The sequence below is a fragment of the Phocoena sinus genome, chromosome 2 (assembly GCF_008692025.1).
Source record: "Phocoena sinus isolate mPhoSin1 chromosome 2, mPhoSin1.pri, whole genome shotgun sequence".
Lineage (NCBI taxonomy): Eukaryota > Metazoa > Chordata > Mammalia > Artiodactyla > Phocoenidae > Phocoena > Phocoena sinus.
The window spans coordinates 165,555,184-165,582,560 of NC_045764.1; the positions used below are offsets into that span (position 1 = coordinate 165,555,184).

The 27,377-nt window shown below is 55.6% G+C and overlaps 1 protein-coding gene across 1 annotated transcript in view; it reads right to left on the minus strand.

Annotated features, from left to right (window-relative positions):
• Positions 1-27,377, minus strand: part of CCDC88C (coiled-coil domain containing 88C) — a 126,920-nt gene that overhangs the window by 24,692 nt on the left and 74,851 nt on the right. The window contains 12 exon segments of the mRNA XM_032621569.1: positions 109-295; positions 2,310-2,453; positions 6,085-6,362; positions 7,489-7,650; positions 8,806-8,994; positions 9,398-9,539; positions 10,611-10,738; positions 13,197-14,219; positions 15,810-15,947; positions 20,335-20,519; positions 23,625-23,769; positions 24,428-24,574. Coding sequence (XP_032477460.1) covers positions 109-295; positions 2,310-2,453; positions 6,085-6,362; positions 7,489-7,650; positions 8,806-8,994; positions 9,398-9,539; positions 10,611-10,738; positions 13,197-14,219; positions 15,810-15,947; positions 20,335-20,519; positions 23,625-23,769; positions 24,428-24,574 — 2,868 coding nt within the window.

The window sequence follows — 27,377 nt, forward strand, 5'->3', positions numbered from 1 at the left end:
GAGCACAGACGCCAAGAAGGACCCATCGCAACCCCTCTGAGCCCAAGGCTGTCACCCCAGGGGGACTCGTCCCGGTGTCCCGAGACCCCGCCCAGCCCCAGGCCCCACCTCGCAGTGGGTGTCCAGCTTGGTCAGAGAGATGTCCATGCTCTGGTGCTGTTCCTTCAGCTCGTCGAACCGGGCCTGCCAGCGGCTCAGCTCCAGCTGCGAGCTGTTCAGCGAGGTTTTCAGCTCCTTGGTGTGGCTGTGCAGCTCCTCGTGTTCCCCCTTCAGCTGGTGGTGCAGGAAGCTGACCCTGGCGGGGTGGAGAGCCACAGGGCTGAGGCCTGAAGGGTGCTCCCGGGCCCTGTCACAGCTGTGCAACCTTAGACCGAACCACAACCTCCCTGGGCCTCACAATGAGGGAGTTGAACAAAATCAGAGGCTTTCAAACTGGATTCTTTGGGGTTCTATGAAGGTACCCCTGGTGTCCCCAACTTGCACTGGGGGGACGGAACAGGCAGGCTCGGATACCCACGTCAACAGAGCATCACTGTTATGACCTCTTATGTATTTAGAGCTCTGGCATATCTGCCTACTTGGAAAAAAAGGTTCTGTTGTTAAAAGCTTTCTTTCTGAATACTGAACCAGACATTTTTGCTCTAAAACTCTTTGTCTATGCCCAGCTCTTCTTCTCAATTCCAAGCCCCTTTCTCATTTCAACTCCCGAGATAAAATATGAGATGCTGGGGTATGATGTAAACCCACTAAGATTATCACCATCATAATAACTATTATCCAACTGGGCTTTCCCGGGGGAAGATTTGTAACAGAAAGCTCAAAGTACCAGGGGCTCATGGCCTCAATTCAGACACGGATGTGTCTTGTTTGGCTACAGTGTTTTTTAAGTGAATTAGTGGGTCAACATTTAAAATTATGAAAGTTTCACATCAACATTCCAATGTCCAGCTTCTCTTAAGAGAAAAAGCATAAACCATAATCTGGTGGCCCCAGGCCTTCCTCCCAGCTGGCAACTGTTAGTGTATATTCTCCGTGTCACTCATGTCCAGTCTACCACTGGCACTCTTCACCCACGTGCCTGACCTGCCTGGCACCGGAGTCTGTAGCCCCTGGTACACATGAACGCAAGGAGGTGGGGAGGAAGCAGTACCCACGGCCATGCCAGAGACAAGACCTGCTTCAAATCCTGACTCTGCCATTGACTACAAGCATCCACTCTGAACGAGGCATTTAACCTCAGCCTGTTTCTTCGTCTGTTTAAAACAAAAAGGACAGTAATTCTGTAGATTCTTGTTACTCTTGGTAGTAACATTCTATAAGGTCCCTGAGACACTAAATTAGCTCTTGGGGGAAACACACAGGTGGGTTCCTGTGAGTCTGGTCACACAATTTTGTCAGCTGATCAAGACATACCTCGTTTTACATGGTTTCTGTTTAAAGACACCTTATGTGATGTACTCACAGCCAAGAGCACCGTAACTCATGCCTGAAGGAAGCTCATCTACCTCACTCACACATATTCTCCGTAATGTAGGTCACAGCCTTGCGTTTAGGAACACGAGACAGCATTCTGCTCGTGGGCCATTTTAAACAGCGAAATCCTCACCCAAAAGCACAAAACCACGAAAACCACGGCACTAAAGAGGCCACAAAAAGGACGCTCGTGGGCTTCCCTGGTGGCGCAGTGGTTGAGAGTCCTCCTGCCAATGCAGGGGATGCGGGTTCGTGCCCCGGTCCGGGAAGATCCCACATGCCGCGGAGCGGCTGGGCCCATGAGCCATGGCCCGTGAGCCTGCGCATCCGGAGCCTGTGCTCCACAACGGGAGAGGCCACAACAGTGAGAGGCCCGCGTACCTTAAAAAAAAAGGATGCTCATTTGCAGAATGAGCTGCAGGGGTCGAACGCCTTGCTCCTCCACTGCTGGAAACGTGTGCATCAGGCGAACCCAAACGTCTCGCCACCCAAATGTCCATGATAGCTCCACGAGCGCTGATTTGGGGCTTAGAGATCAATGTCAGCAAGGAGGTGAATTCACAAACAGGGAACCCATTAGATGACGAATGTACCCATGGCTGACGCAACCAATCGGCACCTCAGGGCAGGAGGTGAGGGCCACCAGCTTGGGCGACGCGCTGTCCCTGGGTACCACACTGGCCCTTCCATCCCAGCACCATCCCTTTGACCTCGCTACCATCCAGCTGTTAGCATGACAGGGGCTGTACTGGCAGGCTGACCTCCGCTCAGCGGGGGCAGAGTGAGCGAGCTGCTGCCGCCCGCGGGAAGGTGGGCCCCTGGGCCCCGGCGTTTACCTGTCCAGCTCCTCCTGCAGCCTCTGGTTCTCGCTCGCGACCGCGGCGCTCGTCCTCTGCTCCCGCTGCAGAGCCTCCCTCTCAGCATTCAAAACCTTCTCCAGCTCATCCAGCTCCGCCCCGCGCTTCAGCATGTCGCCATGCCTGTGGGAGGGGACACACCGCTGGTAGCCCGTCCCGGGCCTTCTTTGCCCACGGGCGACGCATACCCTGGGAGACCGCGAAGCCTCCACAGAGAAAGCGGGGCTCGTCTGGTGGCTTCTCTCTGCAGAGCTGAGGGGGGCAGGCAGAGGGCAAGGCTGCAGGGTAGGCAATCGGAGGGAGGTGGCTGGGAGAGGCACCGGGGGTGCGAGCAGCACCTGGGCGGGAAGGCTCGGGGTCCCCTCCAGCCCCAGGGCCAGAGGCCTCGTCCTCCCACCCGACATGCCCCCGCGGCCCCCTCGATTCCCTGTCGCAGTAGCCTTCCTCCCTTGGCCCCCGGGGGACGCCCAGACAACGTCCTCTGAACCCCACACCCTCCTCTCAGGGAGTGCAAATGACTTAACAGGGCGTTCACTCAACACAAACTCATCTAGAAGAAACCACGGAATAAACAGCTGAATTCCACTGCACATGACAGCTAATTTCACAGCAAATCCCTGCTCACTGGGGCCGGGGTGAGCCCTCCTCTCCCTCGGGAGCCCCTCCTGCTCTTGCCAGACCTCGAGTGGGGGGCAGAGGCTTGCCTGGGGGGCCCAGGCAGCTGCCGGGGGACACGTGTGCACGCGCACGCGCGCACACACACACACACACACCCCCCCCTCCTTCCCGCCCTTTCGTTTTCCTCTTTGTATTTTCTCCTCTGTCTCTCTGTGTGGGGTACTGCACAGCTATCTCTGGAGGGCAGCAGAGCACAAGGACAGAGTCCCCGATAAGCCCAGGCTGTTCCTCCCACCTGCTGGAACCTTCCAAGCTCACGATGACTCAAGAGCCCCCAAGTCCAGGGGGCTTCCAGCCTTCGTCTCCAGACCTCTACCCTGACCCCGCCCGTCCCCGCGCAGCTGTACTCGCACCGTCTGACCGGAACCCAGACTTGTGCTTGTGTGGGATCAAGCTCAGGAGCCTGCCCAGGCAGCTGTTTACAGACATCTGTGTGGCCTTTAGCTGCAGAGCAGAGGATCCCCGACGTGGTTCTGGGCGTGGGGCTCTGCCTGGCTCTCAGGGGTGACCTTTCGCATCCAGGTTAACGATTCTGGGAAAAGTCATCCAAGGTCTGACAAATTAGGGCCTCCGGCTGACCATCAAGGTCCCCGCTTCCCGCTTCCTTTCTGTAACGTCTTGGAAAAGCTCACTGATCAAGCATCTCTCTGACCGTTAGTAAACTACGCCACTGCAGAACAGAACCCGGGCGAGTCTGGCTCACCACCGAGTCCCAGTACAAGGCACAGTGCTAAGTATCTGTTGAAAAAACGAATGAGTGAGTGTCTGATTTAAGTGTCAAACGAAATGAATGTAGAGCCATCATCCCTGTATTCCAGGTACCCAGACTCCTGAACGTGTAGCCCTGCCGCAGACAGACCCAAGGGGCCTCCAGCCTCTGTCCAACAAAGTACTGGGTAACACAGTGGTTCTGTGCTGTACTGAGCAAAGAATTACAGGGAAAGCAACAATGAACTCTTCCTTCAGAGCCAGTCCAAATTCCACCTGCAAAAACCTTCTCCTGCTGAGTAGACATGAAGAATATCGTAAGATGTTATTATAACACATAAGAGGACACCTGAGCGCCTGGTGAGTGCTGGGCGCCGTGCTAGCTTTAGAGTTGAGCGAACACTCCTCACTCCACATCATTAGTCAACTGGATGCCTCTCCTACCACAGCTAGACACACCACCCCGTACACAGCAGGTGCTTACTAAGTGTCACATGGATCCAGGATGGGTGCAGGAGGAAGCAGAAGATGCTCATTTGGGCTAGCAGCCCCTGAAGGACGGCGATCCACGTGGATCAAAGGGGTGGAGGACTCCAGACAGAGGCAGAAAGGAAGCACCGGGTGAGAGGATAAATGAACGCCATCACCCCGTGCCCACAGCATCCTCAGATGCCCTCATGAGGCTCTGCTGGCCCAAAAGCCCCCTGGGTCTGTGATGAAACGCCCTGCACTTCAGCTTTACTTAGCATCTTGAGGCCGAGTCAAGGAGAACGCTGGCAGCAGGGCCGCCTCACAAGCACAGGACAAGGACAATTTCTCTTCCTCACCCACCCAGCCACCCGTGCCAAGTGTTTGAGAGCCTCTCTCTCCTGTATTAGAGCCATGTGCACACCACACCTGCTCCCAGATTCTGGGTCCGGCAGCCCCTGCCCAGCGGCCTGGAACAATCAAGGATCTGCCAGGGCAAGAGCTCAGGTGACGCTGGTTGACTGAATGCACACAAGACCCAGGACCCCGATTTGTCAAGAGCGCAAAGCTAAGACTCGTGTATTTCAAGGTATGTAAATTTTACCTACAAAAAAAGAAGAGTGTGGGGCTGGAGAACGGGAAGTAAAGATGAAACGAGGGTGGCAAAATAGTGATAAATGCAGAAGCCAGTCGTGGGTATACAGGGGTTTCACTCTACCATTCTGTTTACTTTCTATATACTTAAAATTAGGGCTTCCCTGGTGGTGCGGTGGTTAAGAATCCGCCTGCCGATGCAGGGGACACGGGTTCGAGCTCTGGTCTGGGAAGATCCCACATGCCGTGGAGCAGCTAAGCCCGTGAGCCACAACTACTGAGCCTGCGCACCTAGAGCCCGTGCTCCGCAACAAGAGAAGCCATCGCGGGCTTCCCTGGTGGCGCAGTGGTTGGGAGTCCGCCTGCCGATGCAGGGGACACGGGTTCGTGCCCCGGTCTGGGAAGATCCCACATGCCGCGGAGCGGCTAGGCCCGTGAGCCATGGCTGCTGAGCCTGCGCGTCCGGAGCCTGTGCTCTGCAATGGGAGAGGCCACAGCAGCGAGAGGCCCGCAAACCCCAAAAAAAAAAAAAAAAAAAAAAAAAAGAGAAGCCATCGCAATGAGAAGCCCGCGCGCCACAATGAAGAGTAGTCCCCGCTTGCCGCAACTAGAGAAAGCCCGCGCATAGCAACGAAGACCCAAGGCAGCCAAAAATAAATAAATTTATTTAAAAAAAAAAATTAAAGGTTAAAAAAAAATGCAGCCCAGGGCTTCCCTCGTGGCACAGTGGTTGAGAGTCCGCCTGCCGATGCAGGGGACGCGGGTTCGTGCCCCGGTCCGGGAAGATCCCACATGCCGTGGAGCGGCTGGGCCCATGAGCCATGGCCGCTGAGCCTGCGCGTCCGGAGCCTGTGCTCCGCAACGGGAGAGGCCACAACAGTGAGAAGCCCACGTACCGCAAAAAAAAAACGCAGCCCAGACCTTGACGGGCGCGAAAAGAACTGAGAAGCCAGGGCAAGATGTGTCATTGTAAATTGGCAGCTGTGGTGAACTTCCTCCTTATTCTTAGTTTGGAGAGAAAAGAGAGGAGAGAAGAAAATCCTTAGGGGAGCAGGGACCCCACACCAACAACAGGTTTCCCTGAGCCAAGACTGGCCACGACGCCCCTTCTCCACCTGGAGATCCACCGACACTCGGTCTCCAGCCGCACTAACTCCAAATTGCTAAGGGTGACTTTGATTTACCTCCCTTTTGGAAAGTTCCGGTGCCCCGGACAGTGTGAAGCTGCAGGCCAAGAGGAGACCCGAGGGGCACAGAGCAGAGGCGGGGACAGGAACCCAGGGGAGCCCGCCCCGCCGGCACATACCTCTCCCCCAGCTCCCTGTGCTCCAGCTCCAGGTTGCGATGCAGTGTTTTCAGGCAGCTGTGCTGGCGGATGAGGGCCTCGTACTCCGCGGACTGCCGCTCGTGGAGTGCGCCCAGGTGCTCGTGGTCCTGCAGCAGGGCCTGGTAGGTGGCCGTCAGCTCTTCCTGCTGCTTCTGCAGGTTCTCGAGCTCGCTCTCCTTGGCTGTCTGCTGGTTCTGGAGCAGCGCGTACTGCGTGGTGAGTGAGGCGCTCTGGGAGCCCAGAGTGGAATTCTCCACCTGCCGAGAGGGAGAAGGGGCTGGAGGCCGACACCAAGATAACAGAGACCATCGGCGCAGGCAAGACGCAGCTGGCACCAAGGACAGTTCTACCAGGACTTAAGGAACTGCTGGAGGAGGCCAGACGGCATCAACAGGCTGTCGCGTGGCGCTTCACTCCTGAGCCCCTCTCCACAGACGTGACCTTTTGGGGCAAATGAGGTCCTCTCTCTGAATAATACCCTCTTTGAATACTTTTAAAAGCCTATTTTTAAAAGCGAGAGCATCATGAGGACACAAAATACCTGAACAACCTACCTTAACCTAACTGACGCTTACAGAACATCCATCCAACGTCCAAAATTATTAGAAATTTAGGAGAAGGGAGTACTTCCTATCTAATTCTGAGGTCAGGATTACCTTCATATCAAGACCGGACAAAGATATGACAACCATAACCAAAAACCCCAACAAAAACAAAACTACAAACCAACGTCCTATTTGCTCGTTTTAATAGAACGAATCCCAACCTCTTTGACAGTCTCCTATTTATTGTCTCTGACCCACACGTTACATATTTTCAAACATCTTTCTCAGAAACTGCAATAAACGATCATTTACTTTCCCACAATCTATTAATGGTAAATAAAAGCCAACATCCTAAAACGTGTGGTCCAGAACACTCTTTTGGCTAGATGCTCTCACCAGCCCGGGAGCTACTTCATACCTTACTTCACTCGTAGAGATCAAAAATTCACATTTGCTTCAAAAAGGCTCTGCCAGGTCCTACAGTGAAGAAATGTGCTTAACTCTGTCGAACCAAACTTATTTGATCCCAGAACCTCTTTTCCAAGTCATTCCTAACAGCATCTCAAGAAACAGATTTTGGGAAACAGACAAGACTGCAAGGGAAAAGCAGGGAAATAAACTTTTTTTTTGCCTGGGCAGCCGTGTTCAGTCACTGAAAACCAACTTCAGAGATCCTGAGGCTAGGAACCTCGGTTTACAATGAGTCTATCAAAAATAAAGCAAAACACCGAACTCTCCCATGCTTTGTCTTACTGATTAGGAGTCGTCAGAGTGCTGGGGCCAGTCTCTAGGAGACACAGAGCATCCTCCCCCAAGAGCTGCCCAGCCATGCCCTCACCTGCAGCTTCGCCGTCTGCGTCTGGAGCGTGGTGTTGTGTTCCTGCAGGAAGGCGCTCTGCTTCTGCAGCGTCAGGATCTGACTGCTGAAGGCCGTGTTCTGGGTCTCCAAGTGCTGCAGCTGTTCCTTGAGCAGCTGCTTCTCAGCCTGCAGAGCCGCGTTCTGGGGAAGGGGGAAGCGTGAGGACAATCAGACACCGGCTCCGTACCTGCTGAGCAGCCGCAGGGATGGCTGGTTAGCAGGTACAGAGTCGTTAGGAACCCTTTGGGGGCCAAAGCCAAAATCCACCGGATGAGAGAAGTAGCATTTTCCCTCTTGGAAAGACAACAGAATTAGGAAAAAATTTTTTGGTACGTGCTTTCACAAGAGAAGTGAATACACATGATGGAGACGCTGCAAAGAACCTGAGCATGTGAGTGTGAGGCAAAGGTGAGCTGGGGCTAGAGCTGCTTCATCCTTTCTGTCTTTTGTGCTCTTCTCTGTTTTCTGTTGACCACCCCGAGAATGCATGTCTGTGAGCTTCTCGCACAGAACAGGGAGCCAGAGCCTGCCCTAAAGCCTCACCCCACTCGGGTGACAGCGGGTAGAAGAAGGAGGTTCATGCTCCATGAGACCGATAAAGGCCGAGCAAGATACGCCACCGACTGGGCCCGGACGCGTGGGGTGTGGTCTTGCGCTCTCCCTGACCAGCATGGGGCTTAGGGTCAAGTCTCTTAAACTCCGTCTCACCTTTCTCATCTGTCAAAGGAAAATAGTCACTATCTACTTCATAAGGCTGTTGGGAGACGTCAAACAAGATCAGGGGTTTAGACGTGCGTGGACAAACTCGCTCTGTAAAGGGCCAGACGGCAAATATTATTTTGGGGTTTTCCGGCCATAGGGTCTCTACCTCAACCAGTGACCCCTGCCGTCGCCGTGGAAAGGCAGCCCCACACGATATGTAAGCAAAGGGTGTGTCTGTGGGCCAATAAAACCTTATTTATGAAAACAGGGGGCGGACCATGGTCTGTCGACCCCCAGAAGAGCACCGAAACACAGATCACTGCGGAAACAGTGCTGGTGGAGATAGATGCCCCAGACCCAGTGCAGGAAGCATAGAGCAAGTCCCCAGGAAAAAGGGGGACCTGCCCCTTCAGTCCGAAAGGCTGAAGGGACCTCAAGTGGCAAGGAGCAAACGGGACCTGCCAGGAAACTCAAGAAGAGGCCAACGAGACCTGGATAAATCTCAACAGCTTCTGACACCCCGGGTCCTTCCCGGTAATGGGAGTTCCTGCTCCGTCTGCGGGACTGTCGGCAGGACGGACTCTCCCCACTCACGTTGCGCTCCAGCTCGATGGCCCGGTCCTTCACGCGGAGCAGCTCCATCGTGGCCTCCTTGGGGCTGGGCCCCCAGCGCTCCTTCCCCGGGTGACCCTCGACCAACGGCCCCACAGGGTGTTTGAAAGAGTTCTGCACCTGCTTCCCCTCTTCCTGGCTCTTCCTGAGGACCTCACATTCCTTCTTCAACTGCGGGTGTGAGAACGGGAAAGCAGACTTGGGGCAGGAAGAGGCCGGGCTCGGGGCCCCGCACCAAACCCATCCCCCTCAGCGTGCCCGACCCCGTCGCCCGGCACTGGACCCGCCAGAGTCCTGCCTTTGCTCTTGCGGGGAGGACCTCCGTCCTGCATGTTGCCCCCTCCCTGCAGAGGTGACTGCCGGGCAGCAGCCAGGACCCAGTCCCGACTTTATAGCCACATGAGCGCAGCCAGACTTCTCCCTCCCGAGCCTCAGGGGTCCACTCCGTCGACACTTGCTCCAGAACACGGGCATCCAGGCCGCCCCTCTGCTACCCAGGTGAGGGGCTGGGAAAGGTGAGGCAGGGACCTCACAGCCAGGACCCACGGCCTGACCCTACGGGGGCTGCTCTTACCACCTGGAGCTCGTTCTGTAGGTGGTGAGTCAGGCTGGCCTTCTCTTCCATCTGTGCTTCTAAGAACACAATCTTTTCTTCTTTCCTGGCTAGTGCTGTTTTGAATGCTGATTCAGTTATGCTCTCCAAAATCTTGTATTTCCTGAAAAATACAAATAAACAGTAGTATTCATCTGCCTCTTCTACCCGCAAGCTCCCAGTCTCCCAGCTGCCAATACACCCCTCCCCCACTAAGCTGGTTTCCGCATCACGCTGCAAGATGTGTCCCAGAAGAACTGCAGGCGTCAAAAACCATCACCTAGAGCTGTTCCCCCAGGCTGTTGGCATAGATATGTCTGGGACACCGTCAATGAAACATCACTGCTATAGTTTTCCAGGCGTCGTTTCATGTATTGTTATGGCCATTTTACAGATGGGGAAACAGAGTCTCAGAAAGGTTAAGGAATCCATCCAAGACCACAGTGCTAGGTGAGTGGTAAATCTGTGTGGCCTTTTCACCGCACCTAAAGGACATCACATTGGTTACAAGTCCAACAAAAGTCCAAGGTGTTGGATTTCCTTGAAAAGCGAGAGGATTTAGGAAAGCACTGCTGGCAAAGGCAGCAAGAGTTAAAATTTAAAAAAATTAAAGGGCTGGTGGAGGGAGAAGGGAATGAACAGGTGGAACACAGATGATTTTTAGGGCGGTGAAAATACTCTGTATGACGCTATAGGGGTGGATACAGGTTATCATATGTTTGCCAAAATCCACAGAACATGCAACACTGAGAATGACTCCAATGTCAACCGTGGACTCTGGGTGATGATGAGGCGTTGGTGTAGGTTCACCGAGCGTAATGCATGCACCATTCTGGTGGTGGGTGTTGATGGTGGGGGAGGGTACGCACCGGGGGCAGGGGGTCTACAGGAAATCTCTGCACCTTCTCCTCACTCTTATTGTGAAGTTAAAACTGCTCGAAAAAAGCCTAACTAGAAAAAAGTTCAGAAGCCTTTTCATTGGACAAAAGAATCTCCTTCCACTCCTGCCTCGGAATGTCCAGGAAGGAGGCCCTGGATAGAAAGTGCCACGTGTCAACAGGCCCTCAAGTGTGAAAAGTAAACTGAGCTCCGGGGGTGGGGGTGGGGCTGGGGCGCGGAGCCTGCAGGGTGCGGGGGCGCTGGGACGCAGACGTGAGCGGAGAAAGCCTGCAGCCACCCAGGGAGGGGCCCTCACGTGTCACCGTTGCTGCTGTCATCCCGCAGCAGCAGCTCCTTGTGGAGGCCAAGCTTCTCCAGTTCCTGGCTCAGTTTGTCCAGCTCACTGCTCAGCTGCTGGCTCTTCAGCTTCTCCTGTACCAGGTCCTGTGGGGACAGTGAGGACGAGCGTGGGAAAAGAGCCCAGCGGAAACGGCAGGAGGGCCTGGCGCAGGCCAGTCTCAGGGCTGAGTGACCACCTTCTCGAGCCGTGGCCAGCTTGGGTGTCTCGAGGGCCAAGCAGGCGGTTCTGTGGGGACGGTGAACCTCAGGGATGCCTCCAAAGGGAACGGATGAGCACACCTTCCCAGCCCCCGGAGTTCAAGATACCAGACCACGTGGCAGCGTGTCCAGGAAGGATCGAACGTGCTCCAGGGCTTCCCTGGTGGCGCAGTGGTTGAGAGTCCGCCTGCCGATGCAGGGGACACGGGTTCGTGCCCCGGTGCGGGAGGATCCCACATGCCGCGGAGCGGTTGGGCCCGTGAGCCATGGCCGCTGAGCCTGCGCGTCCGGAGCCTGTGCTTCGCAACGGGAGAGGCCACAGCAGTGAGAGGCCCGCGTACCGCAAAAAAAAAAAAAAAAAAAAAAAAGAACGTGCTCCAAACACATCCAGACAAGCGTCGGAAATACCACTTATGGTGACCTCTGAGGAGCGGGTTTGCATTCTGTGAACGTGATTGCCTTTTCCACGGAGTAATGGATCAATAACTAGTTAGCTCATTGCAGAGAACAAAGTATAAAGAGGGGAAAGATTTTACTTTAAACACTGGTTTTGATTTACTCTTCAAAAGTGGATGTTGACCTCATTTAGGGGTTCACTTACTCTAGTCCACACCTCTGTAACTCTCCAGGTAGTTATACCGTTTTTTGCCCAGTGTCACAGCTATGTGCACACATGAGGACCCCCTACCACACACACCCCAAGGCCTGGAACGGCAGTGTGACGGAGGGTGGTGCTTGCCAAACATTCCGGGGTCGCTCCCTGGCTGCAGCGTGGAAGGGCCAGTGTGTGATCTTCCAGCTGCCTCTCCCCTGCCTCGGGACCTGCCCGAACCCCACGTTGAGATGGTGGAGCCGTGAGATCAAAGCCGCCTGGGATGCTGAGCCCCAGCAAAGAGGACAGGCTCTCCAGAGAGTCACCTGGACTTTCGTGAAAGAGAAATCAGCCTTGGATGTGACAAGCCCTGCGATCCTGGGGTCATTCCTCACTGCAGCATAACCTAACTTACGCTTACAGAGGCAGGGGCTATGGGTCAGGTCGGTGTCTTGCATCTCTCCCCAACAGCGTACTGATCTGTCTGCACTGACGGTCAGTGATCTTTTTTTAATGTGGAGACTTCGCCGTGGTCACCAAGTCTATTTCTTTTTCTTCCTCGGCACACAGCTGGAACACATTTCCCTACCTCCCTGGCTGTCAGGCGCGGCTATGAGACCAGATTCTGCCCCATGAAGTGTGGTCCTTCTCTTCTTCATCTTCCTGCTGCAGGTAGAGGAGCCAGAAGAGGGCTCCACTGTGGGACAGCCGGGCCACATTATGGAGGGCACCAGGTGTCTGTGAACAGTCACATGGAACTTCCACACGTGTGGACACTCGGCTTCTGTGATGGGCCACTCAGACGCTGGAGTCGTTTACTAGAGCAGTGACTCACCCTATGGAGCTGCAGGAAAGCCCAGGTGAGCCACGCAAAAACTACCAGGGAAAAGTAAGACACATATTTACCAAGAAACTGTAAAACAGTCGTACCCTTTCATCCTGTAATTGCACTTCTAGGCACATATCCTAAGAAAATAAATACATTCGTGAAGGTGCGTGTGTGCAAGGATGTCCAGTGTTTTTCTAAAATTAATTAATTAATTTTTGACTGTGTTGGGTCTTCATTGCTGCACGCGGGCTTTCTCTAGTCACAGTGAGCAGGGGCTACTCTTCTTTGCGGTGCGCGTGCTTCTCATTGCGGTGGCTTCTCTTGCTGTGGAGCACGGGCTCTAGGCACGTGGGCTCAGTAGTTGTGGCGCACGGGCTTAGCTGCTCCGCGGCATGTGGGATCTTCCCGGACCAGGGCTCGAACCCGTGTCCCCTGCATCGGCAGGCGGATTCTTAACCACTGCGCCACCAGGGAAGTCCCAGTGTTATTTAAAGTCGTGGGAAAAATCAGAAACAATCTAAATGTCCAGAAAGAAATCACAGTAAGTCCATAAAATCAGTACCTCACTGCCATTAGAAATCATGGCTTGAAACCTATTTAATGTAATGAGAAAAAGTATAGTAACAGAAACAGAACAGGACTGGGATGGAGAAGGTAGGGTATCAAGTGTGTGTATACACAAACGGACAAGGAATAAAGAAGAAATAAAATATGCTGGACTGTTAGCCCTGGTTGTCCCTGGGCCGTAAGATCGTACAGGTGATTTCTACTTCTTCTTTATGCTTTTGGGCATCATTCTGTTTAGAAGCAGGGGACAAATGCCGGGGCCTCTCCCTGTCTCACCTCTACTGCAGAAGCACCTGCCGGGCAGCACGGTGACCCTGCCCAACCCCCACCGAAGGGGCCACCCGCCCCCGTCTCACCTCCCTCAGGGTGGTCAGCGTCCTCGTGTGCATGGTGACCTGCTTGGTGAGGTCCCTGTTGTCCTTCTCCAGCTCCTTCAGCTTGCCGGCCGCTTCCCGGCAGCGGGCCAGCTCCTTGTCCAGTGCGCGGCTCTCCCTCTCAGCAGCGGACAGCTTGGCGGAGCTGTCGTCCAGGACGGCGTCCTTGAGCTCCACCTGCTGCCACAGACGCCGGGCCTCCTTCTCCAGCAGCTTCTTGTCTTTCTCCAGCTGGGCCACCTCCTGCTCCAGCGCCTTCCGGTCCTGGCCGGCCCGCTCCAGCTGCCTGTTGGCGAGCCGGAGGGCCTCCAGGTCGCGCTGCAGGGCCTGGTTCTCGGCCTCCAGCTGCCCCAGCTCCCGCTCCAGGGCCTGCGCCTTCTGGCCGCCGCTGTCCAGGCTCTGCTGCAGCCGCAGGTTCTCGGCGCTCAGGCTCTGGTAGCTGAGCTCCAGGCGCTCCGACTTCTTGCCCAGCGCCTTGAGCAGCTCCACGCTCGTCCTCAGCTCCTGCTTCTCCCGCTCCAGCTCCGCCACCTTGGCGCCCGTGAAGCGCATGGCCTCCACAGTCCTGCGCAGCTCCAGGTTCTCCTTGTCCAGCTGCCTGTTGTCCAGCTCCAGGCTGGCCAGCTGCACCTGCGTGTTCTGCAGGGCGTCCAGGGACTTGCGCAGCTGCCGGTTCTCCAGCGCCAGCCCGCGGCTCTCGCGCTCCATGGCGTCCGCCCGCTCGCCTGCCGCCTGCAGGGAGCTCACCCTCTGCGCCAGCCTCCCCTTCTCCTCCTCCAGCCGCTGCAGCTCCCGCTGCAGCTCCTCTGCCTGCCCCGCCTTCTCTTGCGCCTGCTCCAGCTCCAGCCTGCTCAGCCGGCCGCTGGCCTCTGTCACCGTCCCCTGCAGGGCTTTGCTCTCCTGCTCGATGTCCTTCGCGCGGGCCTCGCTGCTGACCTGCGACCTCTCCCGCAGCGTCCACACTGTCTGGTTGAGATGGTCCTTTTCTTGTTCAAGGTCCCTGATCTGCGGGAAGATACGACGGGAGCGACAGCGGCTGCTGCACAAACGTATTTCGGTGAGTTGGGGCTAAAGTCTGATTTAATCTGGGGGGAACTAAAGCATAGGCCCTAGAAGACCATCCCATCGTGTACCCAAAAAACAGCCTAACGGTCCTATTCCACAGCACAGGGAGCTACATCCAATAACTTGTAGTAATCTATAATGGAAAAGAATCTAAAAAAAGTACACACACACACACACACACACACCACACACCACACACACACACCCCCACACACCACACACACACCACACAGACACACACATCACACACACACACACCACACGCACACCACACGCACACATCTCACACACACACACCACACACACACACCACCCACACACATACACACACCACACACACACACACACCCCTGAACTGCCCTGCTGTACAACAGAACTGAACTATACTTCAGTGAAAAAAAAAAAAGAAGTGCTAACGTTTCCAGGGGTTATTATGGACACAAGGTGAAGAGCATGGAGACCCCTACAGAGACAGTTCAAATTAAAATGCCTTCACGGCATCCAGGACGATTTAGAAACATAAACCCCATCTCTCTCCCTCTCACGTAAAACAACGATAGTTGTTTATCCTGGCCGCCACCTCTGTGGGCTCCCCTTACGCCTCTCCCCTCCCGCAGCCCCTGCACAGGATCCTCCCTCTGCCCTGGACCACCCCCAGCCCCCAGCAGTGTTCAGCATCACTGGCTCCCCCTCCTTCTCCAGGGCTCAGCGTGAGCAGCTCCTCAGGACAGCCTTGCACCAGGGCTCCTCAGCGCCTTCATCCAGCAGGGTTCTCTGCGTTATTCCCTCAAGAGCACACGTCTGAAACTGCCTTGCCTGTCGCCCGTCCTTCTGCCCTCTACGTAAGCCACACCTGAGCAGAAGCCCTGCCTGTCTTTTCACGAAACGTGGCACCATCCCATTCCCCCCATTTCTGCTCTACATCAGAGGCTGACAAATTCAAATACTGGATACCCCCGGCTCCCTTGCAGGTAGCGGTGGTCATGTGTTGGGTGTGGCCAATAAGATGTGACAGAAGGTCCCGGGAGGGTTTCCCTCTGCCCTTTGCCCTCCAGGGTGTGTGGCAGCCACTGCTAAGACTAGCAGAGGGAGGAGAGGCCTGGCCCCTGCGCGGCATCACGGAGCCTTTGCACCAGCACTGGGCTGCCCCCTATCCGGGACTTCCTGTGGTGGGAGGCAAACAAACCTCGGGTGCTCAGCGTGACGCCGTGAACGTCTGGAGCTGGGTCATTCTTTGTCATGCGGGGCTGGTCCTGTGTGTTGCAGGACGTTTAGCTGCATCCCTGGCCTCCACCCACCACATGCCAAGAGCATCTCCTCTCTCCTCCCCAAGTCATGACAATCAAAATCGTCTTCAGGCACTGCCAGTGACCCCCACAGCTGATTGAGAGTTGCTGGTTTGAGCTGCAGCTAGGCTAGGTACCTGGTAATGCACGTTTCCCCGATGGATTTCCAGGAAATGGCTAAATCCTGGACTCTCCCTCCTGCAGGCAGGGGTTCAGGAGAAGGATCTGTTCCGGGGGTGCCTACCTGCCGGGCTTTGTCAGCCTTCAAGGTTTCCATGTCGCTCTGCAGCTGCTCTTTCTCTCTGATCAGCTCCTCACTCAGGGTCTCCAAATCCTGGTTACTCTGCTTCTCCCTCTCCAGCTGGGTCTGTAACTTCTCGATCTGCAGACCCAAAAGACCCAGCCGGGCAACAGTTGGCTTCACGAAGTGAACTACGTTTTAAAATAAATCCAAAACTCATCAGCCCCCACAGAACACTTTAACGGGACTTTTCTCAGGGGCAAGTGTCCAGGCGTTGCTCTGAAGGGACCTCCCTGCCCCCTCTAGCCTCAGCTGCTAACCCACGACTTGCATCTCCAGCTCAGGGGCACCATCAGTCAGCCTCCTCCCAGCCCACCTCTCCTCACCCGCACTGCCATGTGCCCAAGTGCCTCCGGGCTCCCTGCTCCCATCTCAGGCCTTGTCCGCTTTCCCAAGGGTCAGACCGCATGCCCGGGGCCACCACCACTGGATGTCCCACGGACTTCACCTGGTGACACACCTATTCGCCCAGCTGCTCAGAGGGGTCTTCCGCTATGTCCCTCCTTCCTCTTTCACCCTCCAGTAACTCTGTCCCCAAGTCCTGCCCTCTCTACCCACGCTGCTCTACCGCCACTGCCTGGCTAGGGCCGGGCCACCTTCCCTCTGGCCTGGACAACCATCCAATCACCTCCCTGACACCGAGCTCTTCTGCTGGGGTCACCCCGCCTGACCTTCCTAAAACACGAACTAGCTACTTCATCGTGTCTAACACCTGGATCAGGTGGTGAATCCTGACCCACTCAGTAGGTCCAGGGCAGGGCCTGAGATTGAGCTCCTAGGCGATGCCCATGCTGGTGTCTGCACTGCGAGGGCTTCCCTTCCCGCCAACGCTGCTCCCCTTCCCGCCAACGCCAAACCCCTCAGCGTGGGGGACTGGAGTTGGGAAAGAGGCATGACTCTGGTGTCACAGGGATAGAGTTCAGAGTCCAGTCCCTCCCTACTAATGACGTCACCACGAGCAAGTTTCTGTAACTGACGCAGGACCAGCAGCGAGCATCCTTGAGAGCTTCTGTCACTGTGTCGTGCTCGGCATACGCCTAACAGGCGGCAGGTGCAGCGATGTTCGCTGCCCCTCCCCATGAGAGCTCCGGGCCCGGCCACCCACAGAGCTCCCGACTAGCTGGTCTGCAGTCTGACATGGTCCTAAATGATCCTGATGTACTGGTTTGGGATGGCTGTCCTGAAAAAATAGATTGCGAAGACCAGATGGCTCTCGAAGCTTTGAAAGATCTTGGACGTCGGGCCACGACCCCGAGATGCCCAACGACCCCCATGAGCAGCAGGTCTGAGCCTGCTACAGTTCAGCCCATCTGGGCCGGGGCCTTGCGCGGAGAGGTTTCCAAAGCTCCCGGAAGGATCGCTGCTCTAAAGCAGACTCTGCGTACTTGTCCTTGGGTGAGGGGCACCCTGCCTTCCTGGCTCACAGATCTGGGAGCTCTCAAACCCTCATAGGAGGAAGCAGCAGGCAGGCTTCTTCCCCTACCAGCGGGGAGAGCTGGGCCAAGCTCATACTCCTACTGTCACATCACGTCAGCACCTCAACCCCCCCTGCCCCAACCCGGGGACCCCAGAACTGGGGAGCCCCACCCAGCTGGGGTCAACAGGAAAACACGCTATAACACGGCAAACACCTGAGTGGTTCTCAAAAGCAAGAACGTACTTCTAATCCTTATCTTTGCCCCACTTCCCGGCACAAGGCCTGGGACTTGGCAGGGCACCAGGGATCACCTCCGATGGTAAAGCCTACACCTGAGACAATGGCCTTGGGGAATAAAGGCAACCAAGTACTCAGGAGGACACTGGGCCCAGAGGCGCTCAGCGACTGGCCCGCGGCCTCGCAGTGAGGACGGGGCAGAGCTGCGGCACACCCCCCGTGGCCGACCCCCCAGTCCCCTCACTCACAGTCAGGGGGTCCTGCTGGCTTACCCCCAACCTTACTGTTAATAGCCTATCCCTGCTGCCCCTTCTCTCCCAGAGAAAGGAACATTATTCCAACCTCTGCATTTCTCGTTGCTGTTGCTTCTGGTCTAAAGATGTGATCTCCCCAGGTCCCACACCCAAGCCATCTCTCGCCTTTTCTGGCTCTTTTTGCCATGGAACCAGAGCCCATCCCTGAAGGACCTCGGTGCCCCTGGGGTGAACTCGCTGGGCTGAGATGTGGGCTAGCTACAGGCCTTCCAGCCCTGAGAGGTTTCCCGTCCTTCCTTCCCAAAGCACCTGGCTTGGGCTGCAGGTGCCACTCCGGGTCCCAGGGCATGTGGGTGCCAGGGGGCCTGCCTCTCAGCCCCAGGCTGCTCTTTCCTTCTAGTAACAGGCCCCCAGAGGGCTGCCCCCTTCCCCTGAAAATAAGGATTCTTAACTTCTTGACTTAAGGAGTAAACTCTTAGGACATCAATGCGGATTCACAGTCGCAGGAAGGAGGCGGGACCTGGGGGTTCACCGATTGACTGATGAGTGTCAGCTGGGGCCCAGACAGGCCACATGGCGGGGTGCCGAGGAGGGTGGGATGGCTGAGGCTGGAGGAGGGTAACTGGGGTAAGCTGAGATGGATCAGGGTCCAGTGAGCCCTCCAGCTGGGGCTGAGTGTCCACCCATCCAATGTTAGGGGGCACCGTCAGTGCTGGGCTCTGTGGGGAGAGAGCAAAACCACGGCTGCTGGGCCAGGACAGGTTTGGTTAGGCCGCGGGCAGACTGAGCAGGTTGGGAAGAGGCGCTCTGGTGGGCAGAGGGCCGCCTCCCAGGGATCCCGGCACCAGACACAGGACGGGCCTGGGAACTGTGGCACCTCCCTCCTGCCAGGGATTCTATGCCAACACATGCCTCCTAAGGACCGTGGCAGGAGAGGGCTGGTGTCCCACCAGGGAACTGACCCCGAGAGGAAGTAGGAGGGTGGGGCCTGAGAGACGGGGGCTGAGGAGTAATGCCGGGCAGGCAGCACCCACTGCCATCCTGTTTGTGCAGAGGAGGGGCCAGAGTGAACCACGAGGACGGGGAAAAGCGTGAGCGGTCATCTCAGAGGGCTGCTGGGAGCTGGGCCAGCGCTATTACATTGCGGGCTTTCTGCAGCAGACCCGTGAGGACCCACAGAGTCAACGGTTCTCATCTTTCTAAAGGCTGATTCTGTTTTATCTTGGCCAAGGTCGAACTGCCACTTATAAAGACATTTCCTGTGCTAGGGCCATGTGAATCTAAAAAACCTAAACTGCATAGCTGCCTTCCCCATGCTGTTCCACACTGAGAGACATCGCATGCGATGGGGTGGGGTTTTCTACTGTCCTACGGAAGCAGGACAAAATGCTTGTCGGCCGAAGTGCTGCATGGCACACAATGCTTCAAAGGGACAAGAAGAGCAAGTAATCAAGCCTGGGAGGTCCCATGAGGGGGCTCCAGAGACCAGTTCACAGGAGGGGCTGTCCCAAGCCTCACACAGACATAAGGGACCAGCACACAGCCAGGACCAGCGGAGCCCAGGTCTCTCCCTGCAGCCCGTGCCCCTCCCACTGCCCGTGCAGCAGTGAATGACACTGGCAGGACTCGTGGGCAGGTGGGACACCCGAAAGCACCCGGCCTGCATGGCGGTCAGCAAGCAACGGGGCTCGTGTCCTCTTCCTCAGCTGGACTCTGACAGCTGGTGTGCTCGGAGCCCACGATACAACTGCGCCATCGCAATGTGGCCTAGGTGCTCTGAGGCCCTCTGACCTGGAGTGACCAAGACCTGGAGGCGATCCCTAGCCTCTCAGCGGCCCCTTTCTGCACCTGAGACTGAATCCCCAGTGCAAGTGGTGGGGGGGGGTCCTCCTAACTGTAGAAGGAAGACTGCTCTGTAAGCCTCTGTCTGTTCTCCCAGATGTCTGGGTTCTCCTGCGCTCCTGGGAAGACCCAGCAGGTGTCCTGAAAGGCAAATACCGTTCAGCCATCTCTTCTTTTCCATCTCGTAGACTGAGAGGAAGGAGTGAGCACTGATCCTGTTTTACCACCAGCAGTGCCCTAAAATGCCCATCAATGGTCCCTACTCCCCACACACATAGGTGTGACTTACATCATTGCCTCCTCTCCCCTATGACCCATCCTATGCGTTTTCACAGTCCACTGTTTTCTTTTCACTGAGCCCTTACCACGTGCCAGACTCCTTACGTACACTAGCTCATGGAGTCCACGCAACATGTGCTAGGTGCGAAGCCCACTAACCCCATTTCACAGATGAAGACAAGGAGGCACACACAGGTCAAGTACTGTCCGAGACACACCCTCAAGGCAGTGCAGGCACAAGCCACGCTGCCTCTTGACTCCTCTCGCAACTGCTCTTGTTCTTCTATTATTGTGTAATTAACTGCGGCTGCACTGGCTTCTGCTTTTCTCCCAGCGGTGCATCCTCACCGACACCTGACTGCCCTGCCTGGCCACCGACTAGCCTCTACAGGGCAGACCGGGTTGGGGGAGGGGTGTCCACCCGCCTAGGCCGGGTTACCTTCTTGTTGAGCTGGTGATTCTCCTTCTCCAGCTCCCCGCACTTGAGGTTGCTCTCCTCCAGCGCCAGGGACGCGTCCCGCAGCCCCTGGACGGTGCTCTGGAGGCTCTGGTTCTCCTTCTCCAGCTTCAGGATGCGGCTAGAGGCGCACTCGTTCAGCTCAAACACAAACGACTTCCTGGAGGCTGAAGCACAAAGCTGAGTCAGGCCCAGGATCCAGGAGCCTCTGCTTCCAGCCATGAGCTGGGGCCGTCGGGCCCCCATGCCCTAGGTTTGAGGGGGCTGGGAAGGGCTCCCATAGGTTGGTTGGGTGCTCCCCATTTCACATGCTGCCGTCGCTGTTAGTGCCTCAAAGTCCCTCAGGCAGTTTCGGTCCCTCTGCTGGCTCAGCTGGGCCCAGAGCTCAAGAGGAAAGCAGCTTACACTGAAGAAGCCAGTGCAAAAGTTAAGACTGTGTTAACTGCTGGGACCTGTTTCTAACCAAGCTGCTAACCAAGCTGACCGACCGTACAACTCAAGGATCTTAGAGCCTAATAGAGATGGCAAATAGGCGACATTTTCTGTGCCAGCTCTGAGACTAGTGGGAGTCTGGGTGGCTCAGCAGGAGGGGCACGGTAATCGACTAGTTATGTCTGCCACTGGTGGCAGAAGGCTCTGTGGGCACGTATGCCCAGTACTTGCCATCCCCGAATAAGGTCCTTTGGACAGTGATTTCATTTTTTAATTTCACGATTACATCGACAAAAATATGAGATAGTACATCGAAACTGCTTTAAAAATTCTAAGTGCGATGAAAATATAAGCTAAAGATAGAAAAAGGGAGATTATCTACTCTGCTTTCTTTAAAGAGCTCGAATACAAATGGAGAAGGGGGGCATAGACCTGAGAGTCAGAAATGGGAGTTCTTAGCTCCTTCCTGCCACCAGCAGGCGCACGACTTTAGGTAAGTCATGGGGCTTTTTCAGGAGGAGGAAGGAACGTGTACGAAAGCCCTTGAAAGAAGGGGTTGGTGTTGTTCCGTGCCCGCCTGTCCCATCAGTGCCACGGACTCAGCCCTGGGAGCCTTATGACACTGTTAAGAGGGCTGCGCCCCGCCCTGCTTCTTACTCATCACCCCAGGGGCAGGGGTACATACAGGACGATGGCTTCCGTAGTGAGCACATCAAGCTAGAAACAAGGGTGTGTGTGTTCAGATCCTCTGGGCGATCGTAAGGACTGAGAGGCACGTGCCACCCGCTTTGAGTTCTCATCTTGCACCCAGGATAGCAGTTCAGACCCAACAAGCCCGAACGTCCTCAAGACCCCAAGCAACAACGGGCAGTGAAGCAGTGGAGGTGGAGAGAGTGCCCGCGGCTCTGACCCAGGCCCAGCACTGATGCACGCAAGCACACACGCTTGCAACATATGAAACTACGCTACAAATGAAACAAACCTCAACTAAAACGCAGCTAATTCTCAGCCTGGGATCACCGGGACAGTACCTTGGCAGCATTCATGAAAAAAGGACATTTTCTAATTGGGGTGAAATATACTTAACATAAAATTTACCATTTTAAAGTGTACAGTCCTGTGGCATTAGCTATATTCCCATTGTTGTGCAACCATCACCACCATCCACCTCCAGACTTCTTCATCATCCCAAACGGAAACTCTGTACTCGTGGGGACTAATTCCTAAGGTCCTACAAGTTAAACAACAGCACTGACCACGAGCCTCCTTTCTTCTTCCGTAAAAGCCAGTGCTTCAAAGACTATTACTATGACATAACAGCTTACTACTGAGTGCTACGCTCATTAGCGCCCCAAGCAACCAGAGTGATGGGATGTATTTCATTAAGACCTTGGCAACAAGAACAGCTGTCCCTTATTGTTGGCCGTGGGCCAGGCATGGCATCGTGTTTCACTGTCTCCTCCTGTGAGGCAGCTTCATTACCCCCATTTTGCAGATAAGGAAACTGAGGTCTGAAAGACGTCACCCAGCTAACCTCCAGTGGAGGAGCCAAGAATTTAAGCCAGGTCTTTCTGAATCAAGAAGGCAGCACACCACACATGCAAAAGTATATTCAGGCTCTGCCTGCATCACGCCTTCATTCAAGTCAATGTTCATCAGCTCCCAGCTAAGCACCAGGAGTTGGGAACACCAAGAATAAATCATGCTCACTGACCTGAAAGGGCCCACAGACTATACCGAGTAGTCATCTAAAGGGGTGAGGCTTTCTGACCCCACAGGTCACCCTAGTTTCTAACAGAAATACTCTCATTTGGTCTGGGACTGTCCCAGGAGGCCTGCACCACTTCTCCGCTCTGCCAGGGGGCAGTGGTCCTCCCCGACAGACCTGTACTCCTCCCAGAGCCGGGAATCAGGGTGACCCCCCCCCCCTCAGCCCCCAGCACAGGGTGCGGGCACCGAAGCACAGATACGACTAACTTCCCTCAGAGATGAGCAGTTTAATAAGCTGATTTTTTTGTCTGGAACTGATGGGACCCCTCGAAGAGAAGACGTTTCCAGCTACGCTCAACGACCTTGCCATTAATTGAGGGGGTGTTTATCAGAACTGAAAAAGCAGCCCCCAAACCAGCCAAAAGCCCTACCTCGCTCTGTCCAGCTCTAACTAAACAATAACTCGCACTATCAGGGACACGTGTGCTATTTCTGAACACAGGAACTGGCTTATTGTTTGCTGGGCGCCGAAGCTTCCTGCTGCGGTGCTGACTGCTGCCCCACCCACTTGCCCCTGGCCGACACCCCATCTGTCTGCGCAGGGGCAGCGGTGCAAGCACAGGAGGGAAAAGAAGAGGCCTGGGTCCTGTGAGAAGCAGCCTCTTAGCAGCTCCCACCCAGAGAGACAGAGAACAGACTGCATCCGTCTTGCCCAATTATGCAAATGAATGGAGGAAATAATGCCCAAGGTACATTTCTAGTGGGGATTAGTGACCACTGGGGACGTCTCCTGCCATCCAGAGCTTTCAGCCGTCCACAGACAGGCCTATGATGCCCTCCGGTGTCAGCGTGCTGTAATCTGGAAGCTCCTGGGACCGTCCATATGGGAACTGGGAAACCTGGTAACACTTGATTTGTGTTTCGTGTCCTGACATCAAGGCTGCCAGACCCCTCCTGTTCTCCTCGGGGAGAAGGGTAATGAAACAGTTCCAAACGGCACTTGAAGGAAATCCTACTTACTTGGGGTGAATGGATGGCCTGACATGGAAGATATAGAGCTGAGGGCTCTGCTCCTTGGATGAGGAAGCGGCCTCAGCCAGGCTGGCTCCCAGGCACCGGGCGCTACCTACCGTCCGACAGGTCTGCATTCTTGGACAGCTGCTCCAGCTCCCAGCCGAGGTGGGCGGATTCATTCATGCTCTGCTTCTGGGCAATCTCGAGGACCATGTTTTCTTCCAGCAGCTCCTCTATTCGCTTCTTATCCGTGTCCCGGTCCTAGCGCAGGAAGAAGGACGGAGTGAGAACGTGGCCGGTGGGGGGGGGGGGGGGGCCCCACTGGACAGGCCCCGGCCCCCGTGCATTCACCCTCATTCCCCGAGGATGAATGGACCCCAGGCACCCGCTCACTTCCCCGCACAGAAACGAGTCCAACACGGGGCCCGGCTGTGAGAGTTACAGCCACTGAAAGACACCTTGACTGGCAACGGAAGTGATAAGAGAGCCGAGGTCTCTAACTGAATGCTGTCTGAACTAAGTGACTTATGGCCCAGGGCTTTAGAGCAAGTACCATGGTGACAGGTGGCTTCGAGGCTCTAGGGAACCTAACATGCCTTGAGAAGCCTGTAAAGAAACTCACAAATCACAGCTCAGCCCACACCGTAAAAGCCAGCAGAGACCCTTCTTGCAGAAGAGACACACGTTAGCTCATCTGTACAGAGGAGCAACCCAGAGGTACCGTCCTACCCGTCAGTAGGCGTTCAGTGGTGCCCACCTGAGCCCGCTGAGCTGAGCGAGCTACTGTCTGCAGTCAGCGAGTCACTGTGTCGGCAGTGGCACCAAACCCAGTGACGGAGAAGCCAGAGAGGGGCGCAGCACAAACCCGAAACCTCCCCAATCTGTTTAGACAGATCTGAGCGACAACAGCCTGCAATACCAATTCCAGGTCGTGAAGCTTTGATTTCAGCTGCAGGTTCTCTTTCTCCAGCTCGTGCACTTTATCGCCCCGGGCTCGAGCGGCAGTCAGCTGTTCCTCCAGCATGGCCTTGGTTTCAATTAAAATGATATTATCTTCTCTCAGCTCCTGGGCAGCAAAAAAAAGACATGAGCACCATCAGATAAAGACACCTGGTTCAGGACGACAGGGCTCCGAGACCAGAACAAACAATCCAGGGATAAGGCTGCAGCTGCGAGAGTTTTGTCTCCACTTTTGAGCACCTCCACCTTTTTCATCGGGTCAGGCCAAATGGACTTTCTCGACTGAAAGAAAATATTTAAATCCGGGAAGGTAACTTTTCCTATGCCGGCCACAGTGCAAAGGCATGCGACATCTGTAACCTGGTCTGGTCGGACAAGTGGACTCCACTGACAGATCCGGGACCTCGCTGAGCCTCCATTTCCTTAACAAGGAAGGGGTGGGGCTAAGAGTCTGTCCCAGGTTCAAGGACTGAGTCTAGCTAGTCCTCTCAATTCAACACTCATTCCACTGATCAGCGTCTTGGGGAAAAACAGCTATTCAGACAAGCTTTCATTCAATGCACAGCTCGTATCTAAACATTTTACATACATACTCCTGGAAAAACAACAGTTCTCAGCGATGTCCTGGAAACAGGGAGTCTTCAAGACTGTGAACCCCATAAATAAGTCCCGAGGCCTCCTGTGTGCCCGGCACGTGCTGGGTGTGGAATATAATGGCTGTTCCCTTGCAGGGTCCCTCACAGGCAAGGGGTCCAAGGAACTCTCGGTCCTGTGCACGCAGCCCAGCACACACAAGGGATTCCGATCTCTCACCTCATCTCTGCTCCCCACCCCCCGCCCCCCACCGGTTAAGGGGCTTCTCGGTTTCTCCTCTCCCCAGAGTCCTTCCAGCACCACTCAGCGTCTCTGGGGGACTGAGGTTCCCCTGAATGCCTTCAGCTGGTGAACATGCACACAGGGGAACGTGTCTGTTTCTCCCGGTGGGCAGTGTCCTAAGGCTTGCCCCGCTTTTGGGTTCTACCAGCTGGGAGCTGGGCGGGGAGCTCTGCTTATCCACCACCCGTTCATTCGCCCTGCAAAGGCCAGAATCCAAGATACCTGGTAGAGGGAAAACCGCAAGCCTTCCGGTCAGCGGACATAGTTCTGATCAAAGCCCGGCAGCCGTAAAAGGTATAATCACTGAAATTCTAAATTCCCTGGGTGCCCTCTCTCTGCTGGAGATGACGTCCGCTATGTGGCTGGCCCTGCACTAGGCACTCCCTGTCCCTGCCCCACTCACTCTTCACAATGGCTCCTGGGGGAGGTAGGAACAGTGCCTTCCTACGGAGGAAGAGGCTGATTTGGGTAAATTAAGGAATAAGCCCAAAGTCACAAAGCCAGCAAGGGGTGAAGCTGGGACTTGAAGCTGGGCCAGACAGTTCCAGACCTGTGTTCTCTCTACCGCCCTCAAGCTGCCTGCAACCCATCCTCAAGGGGCTCGTGTGGATAAGAGGCCCAGACTATCAGTAACAGTGTGAGCCAGAGCAAACAGAGGGGTTTCGAGCAGGAAGAAGACCTGGTCCCCCCTCTCTGGCAACCGTCCCATCCCCACTGTTCTCACCTGGCATTCCAACAGGTCTACACACCAGCACTCCCAGCCCTGAGCTCTCACAGCACAGGCCACCCCTTCATCCTCATGACCAACTCCTATTCAACCTCCAAAGCCCAGCCTGAGTTGGCCCCTCTGAGAAGGGGTGGCAGATTCTCTCTGTCCCACCTGCTGAGTCAGGTACTTGGGCTCCCAGAGCACCCTGGGTATGCTGTGAGGCAATGGTGAGCTGGCCTGTCCTTCTCCCCCAGACTGTGAGCTCCTGGGGGCAGGATATTCCACTTCTCTTGCGGGCCTCACGGAAGTGTTCAATGAACACCTGTCAGCTGAATCATGCCGTGAGGGGGAATCACAGGTGGCATGCGAGGCGGGCCTTGAAGGCCTCAGAGATTTCCAACAGGCAGGGACAGACAAGGGTGACCAGGAGCAGAATACAGCACTGGGTAGGATGACTTCTAACCATCGGTACTATTCATAAACATCTCAATTTTCTGGTGGTATCAACTTCCACCATATATTAGACAACAGAAATAACCAGCCTTGCACACCTCACTGCCTCAGAAGCGAGAAGCCAGATCTGCAAGAAAGTGAGCCCAAGCTCCCGCAGCAAGCCCAGGGCTCGGCCCCCAGGGAGACGCCCGCCTCCTTGCCTCTGGGCAGCTGCCCAAGGCCAGCCCGCCGCTGAGGACCTGATCCCAACTGAATCAGGTGGCTACTTAAAGGCCTGACCCAGCCCGGCAAACAGCTGAGGGGCCACGTTCAGGAAATCACAGGCCAGGCCTGACGGCTGGTCCCCAAATGGCTGGAGAGCTGCCCCTGCTCGTCTACGTGATGACCAGGAGCAGTGACTGGGAAAGTGGGCCGATGGCTCCGGTCCCCCGCCAGCCACGTGCGCTACCAGCCGTGGCGCCTGAAGCAAACGCATGTCTCTCAACCACCGATCCCTCGTCCTCTGCTGGGCACGAAAAAAGGGCTGAGGTGGGGTTCAGAGGCGATAACGCATGTGAAGTAGTCAGTGCATGGGGCCCGAGGCCCAGTAATCAGGTCGGCTGCCATTATCACCATCCTGTCACGCCCCCCCCCCCCCCCCCCCCCCCCCGCCGTGAGACACTGTTCAGGGCAGCACTCACTGAGCGTCACCAAGCGACAGGCTAACAAAAGCACCAAACTCCAGGAGGTGGGATAGAACCAAAGAAACAATGGGCTCCTGCCCACTGCACTTGGGACCACAGCACCCAAGCCCCTCGCTAACCTCCGTCTGGTTCCGCTGCAGCCCCTTAAGCTTCATAGAGCACCAGCCTGCTTTTACATTTCTGATTCG